General features: G+C 47.1%; 1 protein-coding gene across 1 annotated transcript in view; it reads right to left on the bottom strand.

The window, feature by feature from the left end:
• The window catches only part of LOC124619654 (coiled-coil domain-containing protein 170), a 451,315-nt gene that overhangs the window by 332,373 nt on the left and 101,298 nt on the right, over positions 1 to 17,644 (bottom strand). Inside the window, exon 3 of the mRNA XM_047146186.1 lies at positions 7,821 to 7,952. Within this exon, the coding sequence (XP_047002142.1) occupies positions 7,821 to 7,952 (132 nt within the window). The remainder of the gene's footprint in view (positions 1 to 7,820; positions 7,953 to 17,644) is intronic.

Here is a 17,644-nt window from a genome sequence, read left to right as displayed (position 1 = left end):
CAACATGTTTCGAGTCATCAACAGTCGAATGCCGGTGTCGACGGATCCAGACCAGGCGCAAAGATTGGTGCCGTGCAGTCATCAAGCATACACGAGTGGGCCTTCGGTCCCGAAAGCCCACATCGATGAAGTTTCGTCGAATGGTTCGCACGCTGACACTTGTTGAGGGCCCAGCATTGATATCTGCAGCAGTTTGCGGTAGGGTGGCACTTCTGTCACTTTGAACGATTCTCTTCAGTCGTCGTTGGTCCCATTCTTGCAGAATCTTCTTCTGGTCGCAGCGATGTCGGAGATTTGATGTTTTACCGGATTCCTGACTTTCACGGTACACTCGTAAATGGTTGTACTGGAAATACCTAACTTAATCGCTGCCTCGGAGGTGCTGTGCCCCACTGCTCTTGCGCCGAGTATAACACCACGTTCAAACTTACTTAAATCTTGATACCATGCCATCGTAGCAGCGGTAACCTATCTAACAACTGCGCCAGGCACTTGTCCTATATAGGCGTTGCCGACCACAGCGCCGTATTCTGCCTGTTTACACATCTCTGTATTTGAATGCGCATGCCTATACCAGCTTCTTTGGCGCTTCAGTGTACATTGCGAAAATGTTCAAATGTGTGTGAAATCCTATGGGACTTAACTGCTAAGGTCATCAGTCCCTAAGCTTACACACTACTTAATACAAATTATCCTAAGGACAAACACACACACCCATGCCCGAGGGAAGACTCGAACCGCCGCCGGGACCAGCCACACAGTCCATAACTGCAGCGCCCCAGACCACTCGGCTAATCCCGCGCGGCGAGTGTACATTGCCTAGGCATTGTATACGTCGACAGACTGCCTGCTGGCAAAGCATAACGCCTAATCCCGCCATTTTTTCCACTATCACTGTTTGCGGTGGCGTTCGTGTCTTTGCTTAATGGTTGCAAAGACCGCGCATTGTTGTTCGACGTTCAACTAACACGTCACGGACACCGCCCATCCGGCTGAGGTTCCACAGACGGTCTCTCGTCATCCTTTCCCGTTGTTCTTGTATCGCTATGACGGAAGCGATTGTTGTGCCACGACAGGAATCACGCCATGCTGACATGGAACGACGGTTCTACGATGAATTATCACAAGTTTTGTTAAACGAAACCAGTTACCAAAGTTAGTCAACTACGTGAAAAAGGCTAAGACGACCGTGAAGAAGGAACCACGGCGCTATTAGCTGCAAAAACACTATGACGTAATGATGGTCGAGAATAAGACTAAGTCGATCTATCCTGTTAAAGAAGGTACGAGTGATATTCAATTTTACTTCGCGCACTCCAAGTTATTTGGCGTATTCTATAAGGCACATTTGGCTATTGGTCATGGAGGGCGGGACGGGACGTTGAAAGAACTTTCACCCAAGTACAAGAACATGATATTGGGCTGTCATTCAGTTTTGTGAGACTTGCCAGAAAAAGCAAAAAGGTGATAAAAAAGGTGTTGTGGCCAAGCCAACAGTTTTTTCGGAATTCATTTTTTCCTACTCCCTAATAGGGAGTACAAGTTTATAATGGTCTAGCAAATTCATCTCACTAAGTTTGTTGTTCTCAGGGTTCTGAAATCAAAGATAGCGGAAGAATTAGCCTACGACCTTATCGACATACGAGGATGAGTCAAATGAAAACCTTAAATATTATTTATTGGGCAGAAGTCGTACAAAGCTGTATCACTTTTCAACATAATCTCCCCCATCCTCAATGCAAGTCCTCCAGCGCTTACAAAGTGCATAAATTCCTTTATAAAAAAATTCTTTTGGTAGTCCGCGCATCCATTCATGCACCACGTGGCGTACCTCTTCATCAGAACGGAACTTCTTTCCTGTCATTGCGTCTTTGAGTGGTTCAAACATATGGAAATCACTTTGGTGATGAGGAATGACTTCATTCCTTGCTCGCTCTCTTCGTTTCCGGTTGGTGGAAGTGAACCTAGGTTTCGTCCCGAGTAACGATTCTTGCAAGGAAGCCATCGCCTTCTCGTTCAAACCGCCGACGAAGTTCTTCACAAGCATCAACACGTCGTTCTCTCATTTCAGGAGTCAGTTGCAGTGGCACCCATCTTGCAGACGCTTTGTGAAACTGGAGCACATCATGCACAATGTGGTGTGCTGACCCATGACTAATCTGTAAACACGCTGCAATGTCATTCAGTGTCACTCGGCGGTTTTCCTTCACTATGGCTTCAACTGCTGCAATGTTCTGTGGAGTCACAACTCGTTGTGCCTGACCTGGACGAGGAGCATCTTCCACTGAAGTCACACCATTTGCTAGTTTCCTACACCATTCGTAGACTTGCTGCTCTGATAAACATGCATCACCGTACTGAACCTTCATTCGTCGATGAATTTCAATAGGTTTCTCACCTTCGGTACGAAAAAACCGAATAACAGTACGGTGTTCTACCCTGGTGCAAGTCGCAAGTGGGGCGGCCATCTTTATACTGATACTGCGACGTTATAAGTGCATCTGCACTATGCCGCCACCTACAGGCCATTCTGCACGCTGTTTGTAGCACGCTTACCAACTTACAGGATAACGGCGCGAAATTTGGATTTGTTATTACAAATTTAAAGTTTTCATTTGAGTCACCCTCGTAGTTACGTTGCTTGAAGCTCCAACGATTCTACAGTCCGACAACGGCAGGGAATTTGCAATGTGGTAAGCAGACTAAAACGATACTGGCCCACCGTGAAGAACATCCATGGTAAGCCTCGCCACTCACAGAGTCAGGGCAGCGTCGAAAGAGGAAATCAGGACATGGGAAATATGCGATGTGCTTGGATGTAAGAAGAAAGAAAGTAGCTGCTGGAGTGATGGACTGCGGTTCGTGCAACTTATGAAAAACAGAGCTTTTCATTCTGAGATTAACATGTCACTATACGAAGCTCTGTTGGGCTGCAAAGCTAGAGTAGGTCTCTCGACAGCGTCCCTGCCTGACGACGGTTTGCAAGACGTAGAGACTGTTGAAGAGATGGAAAAAATAACAAAGAGCTCACAGACAACAGTAGAAAGAAAGACGAGATGAATCAATGCAAGAGGCACAGCTCCCTGCAGAAGACATAGATGAGAATGCAATCCATGATGGGGAAACCAAAACAGTGAGGAAGTCATGGTTAACGAAGAGCCTTCCATTCCTGTGGTTACCGAAAATTCTTCTTTTCTTATATCTGTTGCGTATTTTTAAAAGAAACCAGCTGTGCTCTTACATGCCAAAACTGTGGCCGAAACGCTCATGCCATCTGTGGTCAATCTCCTATAGACGAAGACGACGAGGAAGTGGAGGGTTATGGGAGTAACATTATGTGCAGTGTTTGTTTCGATATTAAGAAAGCCATCCAAAGTGAAACGGAATCGAAACTGAACCTTGAGATTCAGGCCAAAGCAGTGAAAAAGAGACTCTGACAAAAAAGAAATGCTCCTGTGCCTTTGATGCCACATTGTGTGTGTTCCGTCGCCCGACGCCCACAAAGGGTGGGGTGACTCAAGCAATCTTTTGGCTGTTGTTATGAACGTGACGGAAGACGGCTTTTACCGAATTAGAACTGGAGAAGGACTCTTGAAGCAGCTCTATGCAAGATCGGAATTTACCGTATGCCCAAAGAACTCAATGAGAATTGAAGATGTTCTTGACCACGAGATACGTCTCCGAATTGCAGCTAATTCTCAGTCCACCGGAGGCGGCCAAGGATTGGTCAGGTGTATGTGCAATACATAATGCCGAAATATGAGGGTGGCTTTGTTGTGAAAAAGAAGTTAAGTGCAATTGGTGCAACAAGTAGATCATGCCAGTCCTGCTTTGTGTTTTACAGGTAACAACATTCTGACCCTATTCTTCTTTAAGTTGTCAAATATATGTATAAGATCAAATTGGCAAAATGTAAAGTGTTTTTTTGTGAAGAAGAGAAGCAAGTACTTACTGTAACAAATACTTCAACTGCAGTTCTGCTTTCATAGTTTTCCGGTAAGAATATCCTGTGTTTTATTTCGTAGTTTTGTTCTTTCAGTTTAAAATGCTTATTGGTTAATAAAGGCTTCTCACATTGCGCCCTTTTAATATTTTGCATAAATGGTACTGATCATTCTGTATAATGCCTAGGAATTACATAGAAAGCCCGGGAAAAGTATACAACAATTTTACAAAAAACCTGTGTTTCATTCTTTGCCTAAAATCATACGCCATTCTACATATTACCTATGAGTTCTATAGAATACCACGATTTCACACAACGCCGATAACATAAATTTGACTTACCCATACGTAACCCTTTACTGCTCGCATTATTGCACGACACGTTTCCGTGACTATATGTAAAATACTGTGAGGTGAAACAGCACTTGTAAATTTCAAGCATTCGAAAGAATTGCCGGTAGCAGGTTTCTTAGTGTAATAGATAAGCGACGACTTGATGGAGCTGCGCCTCTCATTGCATTACTTTCTGTTTTTGCTGATGGGGTACGGACGTCCCCAGAAATTTATCGGAAGGTGAGGGGAAGAGGCGAGGGCGGGTAAGTACCCATGTTCGGGAACGCCAGTGTACAGGGAGAGTCATTTCCAGTAATGTCTCAAATATCGGACCACAACACACAAAACTTTATGATAATCTTTGTTTCTTTTTTCTTTTTTTTGTTGAAACTCAATTCTCTCAATATGTTTTCGTGGGCGATCTATGACGCTCCTTCAATCAGTTTTTCATCCATCTTGTTTTCTGCTTTCATCGAAGTAGAGAAAGAATGGAAATAGCTTTAATTGGCTCGTTGGTCACGAAATAATAGCCTCAGAATATTTCTGGACCCGTTTTTTAATTCATTACGCGTTTCGGGCTCTGCCAATCTTCATATGACCTGATAACAAATATATTTTTTACACTCTTGCAAAATTACACATGTGTGTAAATGGAGCACATGTATTAAACCACCATATGGTAACAAGACATTTAAAACGTAATACATACCCTTTGATACAAAGTGAACATACAACTTTAACAAAATTGTCAAGTAAGGTCAAAAGCAACAAAGGTTTTACAATTCCACACAGCAAAATAAGATTTCACACACGTTTAAGTGTTCTTATTTTTTTAGTTATAAGATCTATGTTGCTTCTGACGTCATTTGACAACTTTGTCAAAGATACATAGTGTGTTTGAAAAAGAACTCCCTAGTTTTAATGTGTCGTAGAATCTGTACAAAGTGACATACAGTATTCTAGTTCGTGGTGTTTGATTCATCAACTCTCCAAGTTTGGCTCCCCTGCAGTTGGCAGGTCTGCTTGACCTCGAGGCGGCACCAGTATTGTCTTTCCAGGCGTGCGTGCAGTGCAGTGCTGGGCAACTCTGCAAGAATGTGTACTCCGCAACAGAAAGCGCATTGCGTTATTTGACTTCTGAAAACTGAGTCAGTTATAACAGTGCAACGTAATTTAAGACGTCAGTATGGTGGTGAACCACCTACGGCAATAACCATCCGTCATTGGCTAAAGTCTTTCAAGGAAACCGGTAGTGTTTTAAAAACAAAATCACGAGGTAGGCCGAGAACTTCTGAAGATGTTGTTGAACAGATCCGTGTTTCATGTGTTTTTCCACCAAGATGGCGCCCCACCTCATTACAGTAACCAGGTGAGTGCGGCTCTTGACGCTTCCAGGAAGGTGGATAGGCAGCGCTGGCCCAATACCTTGGCCACCACGAAGCCCAGACTCAACCCCACTGCACATTTTCTTTTGGGGATACTTAAAAAATGTCGTGTCCAGTGAAAAGATCAGAGACATCAATCACTTTTGGGCAAGAATCGTCGAGGCGGTTGCGACAGTTACACGGAAATGTTGGTGAATAGGTGGCGAGAAGTGGAATATCGTCTCGACGTGTGCAGAGCAACAAGTTGATCCCACGTTGAAGTCTGTTAACATTAAGCAAAACTTGAATGAATTGTCTTTCATGGTATGTACTCATTGATATAATTTTTCATTAATTTCTCCATTAAATTTATACTTAAACTAGGGAGTCCTTTTTCAAACACCCTGAGTCAAATGAAAACAAATATTTTTTAAAATATTATTTATTGTGCAGAAGTGGTACAAAGCTGTATCACTTTTCAACATAATCTCCCCCACGCTCAATGCAAGTCCTCCAGCGGTTACAAAGTGCATAAATTCCTTTAGAAAAAAATTCTTTTGGTAGTCAGCGCAACCACTCATGCACCGCGTGGCATACCTTTTCATCAGAACGGAACTTCTTTCCTCCCATTGCGTCTTTGAGTGGTCCAAACAGATGGAAATCACTTGGGGCAAGGTCTGGTGAGTATGGTGTGTGAGGAAGACACTCAAAATGCAGGTCTGTGATTGTTGCAACTGTTGTACGGGCAGTGTGGGGCCTTGCATTGTCCTGTTGCAAAAGGACACCTGCTGACAGCAGTCCACGTCGCTTTGATTTGACTGCAGGACGCAGATATTATTTTAGGAGATCTGTGTATGATGCATTGGTGACAATGGTCTCTCCAGGCATGCAATGCTCCAAAATGACCCCTTTTTCGTCCCAAAAGAGAGTCAGCATAACCTTCCCTGCTGATGGTTCTGTCCGAAACTTCTTTGGTTTTGGTAATGGGGAATGGCGCCATATCTTGCTCGCTCTCTTCGTTTCCGGTTGGTGGAAGTGAACCCAGGTTTCGTCCCCAGTAACGATTCTTACAAGGAAGTTATCACCTTCTCGTTCAAGGCGCCAAAGAAGTTTTTCACAAGCATCAACACGTCGCTCTCTCATTTCAGGAATCAGCTGCAGTGGCACCCATCTTGCAGACACTTTGTGAAACTGGAGCACATCATGCACAATGTGGTGTGCTAACCCATGACTAATCTGTAAACATGCTGCAATGTCATTCAGTGTCACTCGGCGGTTTTCTTTCACTATGGCTTCAACTGCTGCAATGTTCTGTAGAGCCACAACTCATTGTTTCCGACCTGGACGAGGAGCATCTTCCACTGAAGTCACACCATTTGCTAACTTCCTACACCATTCGTAGACTTGCTGCTCTGATAGACATGCATCACCGTACTGAACCTTCATTCGTCGATGAATTTCAATAGGTTTCACACCTTCGCTACGAAAAAACCGAACAACAGAACGCTGTTCTTCCCTGGTGCAAGTCGCAAGTGGGGCGGCCGTCTTTATACTGATACTGCGACGGTATGAGTGCATCTGCACTATGCTGCCACCTACAGGCCATTCTGCACGCTGTTTGTAGCACGCTTACCAACTTACAGGGTAACGGCGCAAAATTTCGATTTGTTATTACAAATTTAAGGTTTTCATTTGACTCACCCTCATATATATATATATATATATATATATATATATATAAATCTGAATATGGGGAGAGCCCGCGAAACGCTTAATGAATAAAAAAAGGGTCCAGAAATATCCTGTGACTATTATTTTACGACCAGTGAGCCATTTTAAGGCTATTTCTATTCTTATGATTATAGCGGTCGCATGGTTCCACAACTGCTTCCAGTCACGTCTACGAAGTAGAGCCATTATCACTGCAGCAGCATATTTATAACCAACATTCCAAACCATTTGATTTGATTTCGTGCAAGATATTATCTGCAATACAGCTGAGCAGTCCATGGAAAACGTCGATAATATTGCACAGTATTATTGACCGTCGAGGGGGTATTTCCCACTTACGGTCGCTTCCATCAGCCACTGCGACACGTGTCAAGTAGGTGCGCGCGGACAGCGCGTGACGTAGCATGCGCCGCGCTCTGGTGTCGGCAGCTGCAGCTGCAGGCATACCTGAACCCTCTTGCGCAGCGACGTGATGATGGATGTCTGCCGGGCGTTCTGCTCCCGCAGCTGCTCAGCCTCCGATTGCAGCTCCGACAGCCGCTGCTCGCGCGACCGCAGCTGTGCTCGCGCATCTCCAAGCTGCGAACAACACAGTACAAGGAGGCGTGGTTAAAAGACACGTCTCATCAAACAAACACAGTCCTCAGCTGGCAATTTAGGGTAGAGCCATCTAGTGGTACTATCATTATTCTCTGTTCATCGTAAAACTTTAGGGTACCCATTCCTCCGCGTTTGTCGGTATGTCACTAGAATCTCGCATAAACCGAGTCCTGTCAAATACATTCGCGTGGTTCGGTACGTTTTTGCTACAGCAGTGCATCTCGCACCTCACCCTTAATGGCACTATATTTGTTAATCATGAAAAAATCGTATTTTTGTAACTTTATTAAATTATGTAATTTGTCCTGATTACGTTGATTTATACATTAATGGGTTTAGAATGAAATTTGAGCTCTTTATACTAAATTTTAGATTTATGGTCGCTTTACTGTCGTCGGGCGCGTTTTATCTGGTATTTCCGCTGAAATCTGCAATTTCGTTTTTGCAATCAGTTGCTGGAGTCAGCCCAAACAAATACTGCCCATCACGTTCTCATGCAACCACAGCGTCGACGGACAGCGTCGGTTTGTTTCCCGTTACAAACAAAATCATTTTCAAAGCAGAATTTTCGGGTTTTCGCGTTTTCTTTGACGCCAATCAGCTTAGGAAAATGGGTAGTTTTCGTTGTCAGAAGTTATCCCTTCCACAGCACGATTTTCTCTTTAAATGCGTCCACTTGCGGCATGAAATCAGAAATGAGGTGCTTCTGATCGTCTCCAGTCAACTATATTTAAAATTCAAGATCAGAAATAACCTCGGATATTTTAATTATCATTCTTGCTTCCCTTTTTTCTTGAGAAATTCAACAATAGGGGCGCTTAAATCGAAATGTCCTTCGACCTAAGGAACGTATCTCGCAGCGTCATGTAACGTTGAAACGCTCTATAAGCAGAACGCTCGCACCGGGAAATAGAAACAGAGGCGGCTCCGCAGCCAATTTTATTACATGACGCGGCCGGCCGCGGGTGCAACAGAACCCATGTGGACGGGTGGAAAGAAATGTGTCAGGCTTCATAATACGTATTTATATGTGTCGTGTATTATGCATTTCTTGTACGTGGATGTGAATCTGCACATGAACTTTCCTAATCCTCCTCACACCTTTCCGTAAAGAGTGTTGGGAAGTAGTTCTGTAGTATAGTAGTGCCAACTTTACTCCTGGGTAGGGGATCAGAGAGACAGCACAGGCAGGTAAAAGTCAAAGGCTTTCCAGTGTCACAAGATTTGGGGTGGAGAGGTTGGTCACGGCCAAGTGGTTCGACCACCCCCTCCACTGGGGCCCAGGAAGACCTCCGGGGATGCCTGCCATATTCATATTCAGGGGTGTTACAGAAGACGGGTAAGTGAGCAGATATACCCTCAGTGTGTCTGTCTCGATGTTCACGCGTGGAAGACAGGTATTTGAATATTTGTACTAATTCTTTTATTTCCAGCTTCGGATTGTGTAAGGAAATGAATGATCTCGTTAATTTAGGAAATTTGACCCCCTGTGTTAACGTATCTTGTCCTCAGTTTGCCCGTTATGCTCCTCACATAGTGGATGTCCTATGTAAAATATTGGGAGACTTGGGTGGTATACATTTGGCCAACGCAATTCCGACTTGCCCGTAGAAATGTGCGTGCAGAGTAGTATATAATATACCCGAGCTATAAGTTGTAAAATTGTAATATCTGTAAGCTGGAACAATTGCTGCAATCGCTGTAAAATCGAGTGATAATATTCATTTTTAAGACAAAGTGCTTCGCGATGTGCAGAACCATGCATACAATTCATCTGTCGCTCGTAATGTTTAGATTTCTTTGTCAACTACATTTTTAAATTCTTACTGCGTAGTGTTGCAATGCTGTTTCACAGCAGATCTGCGGCACCCGTCGATAATAGATATTGAGGCTTATCATCCTTCTTGCTGTACCGGAGATTTTTGTAAAAGCGATCGGCAACTCTTCGGGCACTCGGGACACGCGTGCTGCCTACACGGCCCCTGCATGCCCCAGTGTCGCGAACTCGGCCCGTCGCAGTAACTGACGGACACCAGGCGGCAGTACCAGCGCTAGCAGAGGCCGCCACTTCCAAGGAACCTATTCGCATCCGCCACACACCTGACTAGAAAACAGTGCCGATAGTATTCCGCCGCCGCCGCTATAAAGGTCGGCGCCAGAGCTGCACAGCGTGCTACAGGTTGGATCCCTAGAAGTGATTTCTTGTGCGAGTGTGTTCCCGTGTCGTATTGTTCTACTTTTCACCGTATATCGGCGATGTTTATCTGCGTTTTCGGCGTTGGTATTTCGTAATTTTCGCCCCAGATTAGCTGGGATGTTTTTGGTGTGCGTAGTCCTCTCGTGCTCGGCCCCTGGCTACGTCAGGTAGACTCATGTCCATGGAGGAGTACGCGGAGCGACCTTAGCGGCTCCGACTCTTCCATCGCCGCCGCACGGGGTGAATCGCGTCGGAAACGCCGCTCACCCCGGCTTCCGGTCGCGCCTGATGTTCCGCCCACCTCGCAGCGGGCGAAGGATCGTTTGAATCGCACCAACCGCCACAAATCACCAGTGGGTACCACCGGCACTGAAACCGATCAACGTAATCACCGTGACGACTGTCCACCGTCTCGTGCCAGGGACCGTTCTTCGGTGTCGTCGTCGTCGTCCGACGACTCACTTGACCGCTTAGGGATCTTTCTCGTAGTGAGGCGGTGAACGCCACGGCTGTGTCTGACCACCACCCAGCTGTACCTATGAGTGCACCTCTTCCTACGTTGTCCCGCCACTGCGGCGAGTCTTTTGGGCACCCTGACCCAGTCGGAAAGTCCTCTGGCCGTCGCTCCAGACGTTCCTCCGCCCATGCGGGCCATGGTGGCAGTGGATTGTGCTCTGATACCTCCCTCCCAGTGGACACTGCACCAGATGGTCCTGTGAATGAGAAAATGGCTAATGCTCCAACCCTCCTTCTCAAGAGACCCTCTGTGAATCCCTCTTAAGAAAGAGAACATGCCCCCTATTATGGTATATAATGTCACTAATTATGCAAAACTGAACATTGAGCTCCAACGGCCCATTTTCGGCCAATTGCGAGCTGTTTACCCATAAGATCATGTGAAACACCTGCTCAACTATCTTACCATTCCCGACCTTTTAAAATCAAAGGTGGTGCCGTACATTACTCACCAGACGTCGGATAATCACCAAATCAAAATCGTCATCAAGGGCTTGCTACAAGAAGTTACAGCAGAGGATGTCCAGGCGAAACTACTTCAGCTCCATTTAGAAGACCCTTCGGTCCACCAGTATAGCAAGAGGGATCCCGAGACATGGGCGTTGATCCCCTGCCCTACCCACGTCGTCTCCCTTTCCCAGAGGGAGGACATAGAGTGGATTTACCAAAGTCGGTACCTCCTGTACACGAAGGTCTAGATTGAATCGTATGAGGACCGCAATGGGCCAGTCATCTATCACAAATACCAACGTTTACGACATACTGGGAATTGAAACTTCCTGGCAGATTAAAACTGTGTGCCGGACCGAGACTCGAACTCGGGACCTTTGCCTTTCGCGGGCAAGTGCTCTACCAACTGAGCTACCCAAGCACGACTCACGCCCCGTCCTCACAGCTTTACTTCTGCCAGTACCTCGTCTCCCACCTTCCAAACTTTACAGAAGCTCTCCTGCGAACCTTGCAGAACTAGCACTCCTGAAAGGAAGGATATTGCGGAGACATGGCTTAGCCACAGCCTGGGGGATGTTTCCAGAATGAGATTTTCACTCTGCAGTGGAGTGTGCGCTGATATGAAACTTCCAGGCTGTGACTAAGCCATGTCTCCGCAATATCCTTTCTTTCAGGAGTGCTAGTTCTGCAAGGTGCGCAGGACAGCTTCTGTAAAGTTTGGAAGGTGGGAAACGAGGTACTGGCAGAAGTAAAGCTGTGAGGACGGGGCGTGAGTCGTGCTTGGGTAGCTCAGTTGGTAGAGCACTTGCCCGCGAAAGGCAAAGGTCCCGAGTTCGAGTCTCGGTCCGGCACACAGTTTTAAACTGCCAGGAAGTTTCATATCAGCGCACACTCCGCTGCGGAGTGAAAATCTCATTCTGGAAATATCCCCCAGCCTGTGGCTAAGCCATGTCTCCGCAATATCCTTTCTTCCAGGAGTGCTAGTTCTGCAAGGTTCGCAGGAGAGCTTCTGTAAAGTTTGGAAGGTAGGAGACGAGGTACTGGCAGAACAGAAGCTGTGAGGGCGGGTTGTGAGTCGTGCTTGGGTAGCTCAGTTGGTAGAGCACTTGCCCGCGAAAGACAAAGGTCCCGAGTTCGAATCTCGGTCCAGCACACAGTTTTAATCTGCCAGGAAGTTTCATATCAGCGCACACTCCGCTGCAGAGTGAAAATCTCATTCGGAATACTGGGAATTACTGCTCACTGCCGTTGCAGTGTGTTAAGTGTGCTGGACCACATTTCGTGGAGAACTGCATGCTCCCTGCCTCAGACAAACCTACCTGAGCCAGGTGTTTGGGCAGAACCCATGATCCCCACCATATGGCATCCTGGAGGGGGTGCAGGTACCCTGTTTACCAGCAGGCACTGAAGTCTTCACTCTGTCCCAAAAGGAAACCACAATGGGACACCAACAACTTTCCTGTTTTGTGGGGCCAGCCTGGTGCGTCGGCCTCAGCAGCTGCTCTGGTACCAGCCACTCTGGCACTGGACTGTTCTGTGGCACCTATGCCTCCTTCTGTCCAGACTCTTGTGACATCCTTTGCTGCTGCAGCCCAGTCTCCTCCTCATTGTCCATCTTTCATGATGGCTTCCACTGCTCACCACCTACAGGAGCCAGCAGCAGCCCTCTCCAGTCCAAATGTGGCTGGATCCTGGCCCTCTGCTCCTACCTCCACTCTGCATACTACTACACCCACCCCTGCCGACACAGGGGAAAGCAGGGTGATGCATCCTTTTGGGAGGACATGCCTGAAATCTTCCAGGTCATCTCCTCCTTCATGACACCCCACATCTGGGCTGTTACTTGTGACACTGCGCACAAAATCCGTCGGTCGGAGGACGGGCTTAATCAAATATTGTTGTAATGGCGAATCGACCACCACACCACCACCACCCCCCCTCGGGATCTTGTCACCTGTATTTCTAATGCCAATGGCATAAAACAGATGAAGATGGAGTTGAATGCCTTCCTCCATGACCATTGTGTGGATGTTTTACTGGTCACAGAAACACACCTCAAACCAGCGGACGATTTCCACCTTCACAACATGGTGTGTTACCACTCTGACCGCCTCGACAGCTGTGATGGAGGCATGGCAGTGTTCCTCAACAAAGCACTTGTCCATACTCAAGAGACTTTCCAGCCAATTGAACACACAGATGCCACTGTGGTTACCACATGCCTTGGTGCCATTACCTTTAGGGCAAACAGTGTATTTGAGCCCAAACAAGCCACTGTTGGTAGCAGACCTCCGCACATTGACATCCTTTGACAGGCTAATCATTGGGGCGGGTCTCAATGCCAAGCACCCAGCTTGGCATTCTTTGGCCTATAACCCCAAAAGCGAACTCCTCCTTGACCTGGAAGGTACTTTAAGAATATCAGTCTATGGCCCCCACGAACCTACCAATATCCCAGTCCGTTCTAACTGCCAGCCAGATATTCTGGATGTGACCATCTTCAAAAACATCGCTGCTCAGTTTTCATTAGAAGTTCTCCGCAAACTGGCCTTCAACCATGACCCAGACCTCCTGCACCTCACTGATGCTGCCCTTGCATTTGATGTTCATTCCACTGCGGTCCTCAACGATTGGTTCACGTTTTCCAGGGTACTTAATAACACCACTCGACACGACCTCAGCTTGACACCAGCCAATATAGTGCATGTTGTGGATTATCTTACTGTGAAAATACAGAAATCAGTTAAACTCTCCACCTCCATTGTATCTTGGGCTTTAACCCCCTTGAACGATTTGCCTCCCCTTTTATGGGAGATGAAGGTGCAAAAGAACTGCTACTGCCGGCGGTGGAAGCCGTTTTGCGATCTTCGGGACAAACACCAAATGAGACGCCTCCAGCGCGAATTCTGCTACTGGCTCGCCGATTGGAGGCCCAAACAATGGAGGACAGGATGTCTGGTTTCCTCCTCCACCATAGGTCTGACTGGGCTGTCATTCACGCCCTGTGGCGTTCTATGCCGGCGACTGTCCATCTTATTCACACGGCAGCAGGCTTATTCTATGATATCCTCCAAATTGTGGAAACGCCGGCGGATTCGTTCGAGGCCCAAAACCGCCCCCTTGTCCAGAACCTTACTCCAGACGAACTACAGGACGAACACAATGTCCTGACAGCTGTTGTCGCTTTCTACTACCGCCCACCCCAGTCTGCCCCCTCCTTACGTCCATGGCAGAAATTCAGTATATCCTACGACGGAAGCGTGGCCGGTCGGCCCGTGGATTGGATGGAATTTGTTCACCAAGATTTTAAACTGTTGTCTCACGTCTGGCCTTTACCCCATCAGTGGAAACAAGCCAAGCTGATTGCGATCTCCAAGCGGTTCAAGGACCCTACGGTCCCCACCAACAACAGGCCCATCAGCCTCCTAAATACTATGGCTAAGGTCCTTGAATCTGTGATCCTCCACCGACTTTCCCAACCTCTGGTGGCGGCTGGGACGATCCGACCTGAACAGTTTGGATTCACTTCGCACCTCTCTGCCGAACTTCAGGTCCTACAGATCACTGAAAACAACCACAAAGGCTTCAACACCATCAAGTCGACAGTTGCCGTTTTTCTGGATTTGCAGAACGTCTATGACAAGATCTGGCAAGGCAACCTAGTGCACAAGATGCTGACACGGACCCCTATACTGGATATTTATGTCAAGATCGTGGATGGCTTCCTCCACAGTAGGACTTTCATAGTGGCTCAATGAGGTTTGCGTTGTGGCCGCCAATTGTCGGTGGGCACTCCACAAGGATTGGTATTGTCTCCCATACTTTTTAATATCTATGTGAATGATATGCCGTCATCCCCGAGTGTATCCCCTCTTCTGCAGTAGGGATCTTACCCTGCATACCAAGCTCCACATCTACCGAGCAACTTTCCTGCGTGCACTCACGTCTGGCTCTGCTGCATGGGCCATGATTAGTGTCACCAGGATGAGGACGTAGCAACGCCTGCAGAACAAGGTTCTCAGGTGGAGCCTGCACGCCCGACACTCACGAGAATTGTGACTCTCCAAGAGGAAGCGGATATCGTCCCCCACAAGACGACCATATGCAACAATGCGTGGCTTCTCTATGAGAAAGTGGATGCCCTGTGGGACACTGTCCATGGGTTACGCAATGTTGGGACCACACTTCCACGCCGCTGGCATCGACATCTGCTTCCTCTAACCGTCCTAGAGGAATCAGATTCCGACCACGGCTAACGATTGGCCTTGCACGCCCACCTCGGATTCATCCTTTGGCAGGAGTAGCCCCCCATTCTATGTCCACTACTTTCCATCCTACCTGCCCAAGTCGGGCTAAGCTTTCCTGCCTGACTGATGTTGTACTGTCACCGTTGGAGGGTGAACGGGACTCCAAGTCCCACTGCCACGCTTCCAAAGTGTATTGCAGTGACACAGCGCCACAGCTCCGTGAATGAATTTACTGCCTCACCAACACAGTTAGACCGCGATTTACTGGTGATGCTGTACCGTAACATCATATATAAAAAAAAAGCTGCACAGGTCAGTGCCTCCCGCATACAAATCCTCCAGCGCCTGCAGAATAAGGTGCTTCGGTGGAGCCTGCATGCCCCTCCGCTCACGAGGGTAATTACCCTCTACGAGAAAATGGACATGGCCACTCTCAAGGCGTCCATGCAAGAGAAGGCAAGGTGTCTCTATGCCAAAGTGGAAGCCCTGCGCGACACGGTCGCTGGCTTACATACCATTCGCACCACGACTCCCTGGTACTGGCACCAACACCCTGTTCCTCTCATCATCCTGGAGGAGTCAGATTCCAACCACGGCTAACGATAGCCTTGTTACGGCCACTCTTGAAGCGTTAGTGTTGACTTGATCACTCGATGGTCGTCGACCATCGTAAACCAACAATGTTGATACCTAATGTAGTCAGTAGTTATGTTACCTCTTGCCTAAACTGCTACCGGCCGAGGGTGGTGTGGGACTTCAAGTCCCACCACCGCACCTTCAATGTGCACTCCAGTGATGTCTTTGGAATGACACCATTGTCGAATGGAACAGTTTTACCATCCACAAAGACAGTAAGACCTTGAGCCACCGGTGAAGCTGTATTTCAACATCCCACCAAAAAAAAAAAAAAATAAATACATACATAAATAAATAAAAAAAAAAAAAAAAAACATGAACAGGTCAGTTGTTCCGGCATCGAGAGCCTCTCCTATTCTCAGAGCGGGTGTTACTCACACCGTCGTCTCGGGGTGATCTCGAAGTCCATCGTAGGGACCGACGCCTCTGTATTTAGCATTCGTTGTTGTTTCCCTTTGTGCAATCAGGCTGTATACAGAATAGACTTTTCTGTTCCTATGCTGGTGTTATTCAGAACGGCCTCATCGGACTTAGAATAGTTTCCATACAAGTATATTTGTCTATGAAGATCCTAATTGTGTTACTTTGTCAGGATCTACAATCACCATACTGTCTTGTCTTCATACCTGTGAGCTATTGTAATTTTGCTTGAAGCAGACGTTTCTTACCTTGGTCAATATACTTTTGTAAACTCTGATCTCTGTTTCACATGTGCCGGTGTGAGCGACACATCACTTCTCCTCTGTGACTCCCATCATTTTCAAATATTTCCGAGGATAGATGTCTAGACTGCTTCCTTTTGTGTAAAGAGCCATTGAGTCTGTGGTCTTGTGTGAGTTTGGATCTGATGGGCGCCCTTACACTTAGCCGGCCGAAGTGGCCGTGCGGTTAAAGGCGCTGCAGTCTGGAACCGCAAGACCGCTACGGTCGCAGGTTCGCATCCTGCCTCGGGCATGGATGTTTGTGATATCCTTAGGTTAGTTAGGTTTAACTAGTTCTAAGTTCTAGGGGACTAATGACCTCAGCAGTTGAGTCCCATAGTGCTCAGAGCCATTTGAACCGAGCCCTTACACTTACCAAAACAAACGAATGTGGAGATGAACTAAAAGCGTTGTACACGCATGGACTCGAAATACCACACAGTCACTTTGTATCACATGCACTGACACACGCACTAAAACCAATTAGAAGGGAAGAGAGCTAATCAAGAATTTAACTAGACAATGTCGTGGCGACCAAAATGAGCCGCATTCAGTGCTGGAATAAATTGTCGCATCGCATCGGTAAATGGAATGTCGCAGTATAGCGAGAGGGACCGACCGAAACTGTGACGTACCGAGTATTGCCGGCCAGCCGAATCTCGGCCTGCACGCGGTCAGCACATTGTGCACACGTGAAATCTTGCACACCGTAACTGACCTTGAGTGAAACATTTAACATGGCGATTGGCAAGGGCACTGGACACTTTGAATGCTTTAGCATGCCTCACTGTGTCATTTGCGTTAGAACAACGAAGTAACATCATTACAGCCGATTTCCAGTAACGTCACGGCACGTGGATAGATGAAATATGCGACACGGTGTAGCCGCGCCGTCTGGGGCGCCTTGTCACGTTCCGCACAGCT

The sequence above is a fragment of the Schistocerca americana genome, chromosome 6 (assembly GCF_021461395.2).
Source record: "Schistocerca americana isolate TAMUIC-IGC-003095 chromosome 6, iqSchAmer2.1, whole genome shotgun sequence".
Lineage (NCBI taxonomy): Eukaryota > Metazoa > Arthropoda > Insecta > Orthoptera > Acrididae > Schistocerca > Schistocerca americana.
The sequence above is the reverse complement of the archived record's forward strand: the minus strand, read 5'-3'. Positions and strand labels throughout refer to the sequence as shown.